Here is a 3,870-nt window from a genome sequence, read left to right as displayed (position 1 = left end):
TCTAATGATAGCACTGTCATTGCAGGTGCATGTATAGAACTAGAGATATTAAAGAAAATGTTTCCAAAATAGGTCATTTTGAGATAATTAAATAACACTCAGAATTTCAATTGTTAAAAGAGAAATATGCTATGTAAAGCTTTGTAAGAGCTATCAAAAGATTCCTCTCACCAAGACGAATCTAACGATATGAATTTCATTGCATGGGAGTGTCTAGAACTTGAGTTATTGGTCAAAATGTCCAAAATTTTCATTTTTAATATTAAGGATTTTTGTTTTTCTAAGTGGAAAATGTCATGCTGGTGTATGCAATATTTAGACAATAGTGAAAGTTCGTTTCGAGGAAGAAGGTTGCATTGTATTGTTCTCAAGAAATTGTCGCAAATTTGTCGTTTTAATTGCTTGTGTGGGCCTTAAAGTCATTCATATCGAAGGATAGACCTCTTAAGGTGTGTATGATAATGTTTTTATTTAAATTTAACGTGCAATTTGTTTAATATTTGCAATATTGTTGGCGAAATTGTGAAAGTGAAATATTACAAAATAGTTGTCAATCAAATCATCACCCACTGATCTCATTAACAAGCCTGGACCTCCTTCCCTGGTCCTTGAGTGGATTTCTTATTTAATGGGGCGTTTACGTCGGACAGTGATATCTCAGAGCGCTTAGTAAGGATTTCAACCAAACTTAGGTGGGGGATGTAGGGCGTGGTCCCCCCACGGGTTACGCCCACGTCCAGTTAGAAGCTAATTAAGTATTTTTTTTTATTTTTTTAAAACTTTGGAAGGGTGTATCTCAGGGGGGATTTTACCAACTCCACCCATATTCCGGGGGGGGGGATGTGGGCGTGGTCATCGATTTTTTGCCACGCCCACTTCCGGTCGGTGGTCCTTCAGTGGATTTAGTCTGGTCCGTTTGTGGATTTTTGTGGTCTTTTAGTGGATTTTAGTGGGCCTTTAGTGGATTATGTATTTAACAACATATATAAGTATAAAAGACTTGAAACTGGAAGTGGGTGTGGTCACTTGTTTAGGACTGCACCCTAATCACCCCACCTAACTTTGATTGAAAACGGATAAAATCTTAACGACACAAGGCCGTTTAGTGGATTTTTGTGGTCCTTTGGTGGATTTTAGTGGTCCTTTGGTGGATCATGTATTTAGTGACAACTGCAGACTGCAATTTCTCAGGGCAGTTTCAACGGATTTCAACAAAACTTGGATGGGGCACTTAGGGCATGGTCACCCACCAGGGGCATGCTCATTCTCTGTTAGAGCCTTCACCAATAATTCAGGCTCTTATTAAATATTTTTTATGATTTATCCCCTACAGATGGACAAAAAAGGATTAGACCTGCCCCTGGACAAGGTAGGAAGAGAATGAAATGTTAGCTCACTTGCATGGTGGAGAACAATATGAAATATAAAACCCTTTAACTTTAGAAAGAAAAAATGGAAAAAGAGGTGTATTCTAGCAAAGATGAGGATGATAGTGATACTGATAGCGAGGGAACTTTTGTGTTCGAAAAGATTGAGGGGGACAGAACACAAAAGGCCCGCAATGATGAAATTGACGAGAAGATACCCTCAAGCCAGCGACCAAGGGCAGAGTCTCCAGTTAACAGTGATGAGGAGATACCCTCAAGCCAGCGACCAAGGGCAAAGTCCCCAGTTAACAGTGATGAGGAGATACCCTCAGGCCAGCGACCAAGGGCAGAGTCCCCTCATAAAGGGACTAAGAGGACACACAAAACAAAGGTAAGTTCTGTTTTTACAATGGAGATATATAGGAATAAGCTGATATTCTGTTTAACTGCTTATTCCATTTCACTCACTAGACTCACAATTTTTCTAGATTAACAGATAAAGAAGCATGCAAGTAAAAAGCCAAGAAGCCTTGAGCCTTCGCTGAAGGTAAGATATTCAAATTTAAGGTGCAAGTGCAGCTAAAAGTTCTGGGTCATCATCAAAGAAAAATATTTGATATTTATGTTAATTTATTGCTATCCTGTCTCAAAATTTTCATTCTTTCTCATTTGACACAGGACATCAAAAAATAGCTTATCCATCATGACAACAACCCCAAGATTAGATTTTAAACTTTGATATTGTTGTAAATATGTAAATGTGGTCCTTTAGTGGAATTTTTCAAGATATTAAGAAATAAATATATTTCTGTGAAATTTTTGTATGTGTTTTCTGATGTGATTTTAAACATTTTATATTCTAAGAATTTTTTTTGAAAATATTTTTCAACCCTTTAAACACGAATTTTTTACATATCCCAGTGTCTAAAACTCGAAACCGGTAGTGGGCATGTTCAAATGTCAAGGACCATGCCCTCATTATTCCACCAAACTTTGGTTGAAAATGGATGAAATTTTGATGAAATATAAACTGTATAATACAGGTGGTCCATTCGTGGATTTCACTGGTCCTTGTGTGGATTTGGTGGTCTTTCTGTGGATTCTGGTCCTTCAGTGGATTTTTTTTTAAACTCAATATCTTTCCGTAAAATTTTTATATGTATTTTGCGATGTGATTTGCAACATTTTATATTCTCAGAAATTTTTCAGAAAACGTTTTTAACTATGAAAATATGCCGTTTTTAAGTTATCTCTCTGCCAAAAACTCGAAACCAAAAGTGGGCGTAGTCACATGTTAAGGATCACACCCTTATTACCCCACCCAAGTTTCGTTGAAAATAGATGAAATCTGGATGAAATATATTCTATTTATTAAAGGTTGTCCTTTTGTGCATTTGACTTGTCCTTTTGTGGATTCTGGTCTCCTGGTGGATTTTTTAAAATTAAATATATTTCTGTGAAATTTTTATATGTATTTTCTGATGTGATTTGCAACATTTTATATTCTAGGAAATTTTTGAGAAAACGTTTTTAAGTATGAAAAAAAGCCATTTTTTAGATATCTCAGTGGGAAAAACTCGAAACAGGAAGTGGGCGTGGTCACATGTTAAGGACCACGCCCTAATTATCCCACCCAACTTTGGTTGAAAATGGATGAAATCTATATGAAATAGAATCTGTAGAATACAGGTAGTCCTTTTGTGGATTTCACTGGTCCTTTGGTGGATTTGGTGGTCCTTTAGTGGATTCATGTTTTAGTGGATTTTTTCAAATTATATTTCCCTGAAATTTTTATATGTATTTTCTGATGTGATTTGCAACATTTTATATTCTAAGAAATTTTTGAGAAAACGTTTTTAAGTATGAAAAAAAGCCATTTTTAAGGTATCTCAGTGAAAAAAACTCGAAACCGGAAGTGGGCGTGGTCACATGTTAAGGGCCACGCCCTAATTACCGTGCTAAAGTTTCGCGGAATTTGATTGACGTTGAAATATTCTTCCGACTTTTTGATCAAGGTATCTACAAAGGGATCACACCTAAGATTGAAGTTAGGTAAAATTTTAGCAATATTTCAGATGGTCCCTTTGTGGATTTTACTGGTCTATTAGTGGATTTAGTGGTCTTTTAGTGGATTTGATGGTCCTTCAGTGGAATTTTTTTAAAATATTAAGAATTCAATATATTTTTGTTAATTTTTTTTTATGTGTTTTGTTATGTTATTTTAAACATTTTGTATTCTAAGAAATTTTTCTGAAAACGGTTTTAACTATAAAAATATGCGATTTTTTACATATCTCAGTGTGTATAACACGAAACCGGAAGTGGGCGTTGTCAAATGTTTAGGACCACGCCCTAATTATTCCACCCAACTTTGGTTGGAAATGGATAAAATCTTGATGAGATATAATCTGTATAATTCAGGTGGTTCTTTTGTGGAATTGACTGGGCCTTTGGTGGATTTGCTGGTTCTTCAGTGGATTTTTCTGGTCCTTTAGTGGATATG

General features: G+C 35.7%; 1 protein-coding gene across 2 annotated transcripts; it reads left to right on the top strand.

Moving 5' to 3' along the window:
* The first annotated feature begins 348 nt into the window (after positions 1-348).
* On the top strand, positions 349-2,134 carry LOC114541926. Of its 2 annotated transcripts, none has more exons than XM_028561720.1 (5): positions 349-449; positions 1,334-1,369; positions 1,444-1,758; positions 1,864-1,914; positions 2,046-2,134. In XM_028561720.1, exons 2-5 carry the CDS (start codon positions 1,334-1,336, stop codon positions 2,058-2,060), a joined length of 417 nt encoding a protein of 138 aa, XP_028417521.1. In that variant the 5' UTR covers positions 349-449; the 3' UTR covers positions 2,061-2,134. The 2 variants fall into 2 exon arrangements, with proteins under 2 accessions (XP_028417521.1, XP_028417522.1); XM_028561721.1 differs by having other exon boundaries at positions 1,856-1,914.
* The last annotated feature ends 1,736 nt before the right edge of the window (positions 2,135-3,870 follow it).

Source organism: Dendronephthya gigantea, unplaced genomic scaffold (genome assembly GCF_004324835.1).
Source record: "Dendronephthya gigantea isolate DGI-Jeju-01 unplaced genomic scaffold, DenGig_1.0 000323F, whole genome shotgun sequence".
NCBI classification, from domain to species: domain Eukaryota; kingdom Metazoa; phylum Cnidaria; class Anthozoa; order Malacalcyonacea; family Nephtheidae; genus Dendronephthya; species Dendronephthya gigantea.
Note: the sequence above shows the minus strand (reverse complement) of the source record. Positions and strands in the feature narration are given on the sequence as shown.

Bases quoted from the DNA above. Each gene is read 5' to 3' on its own strand.
- LOC114541926 (XM_028561720.1), top strand. From the start codon at position 1,334: ATGGACAAAAAAGGATTAGACCTGCCCCTGGACAAG. The intron at 1,370-1,443 runs GTAGGAAGAGAA...CTTTAACTTTAG, and splicing joins TAGACCTGCCCCTGGACAAG to AAAGAAAAAATGGAAAAAGA. The intron at 1,759-1,863 runs GTAAGTTCTGTT...CTAGATTAACAG, and splicing joins AGAGGACACACAAAACAAAG to ATAAAGAAGCATGCAAGTAA.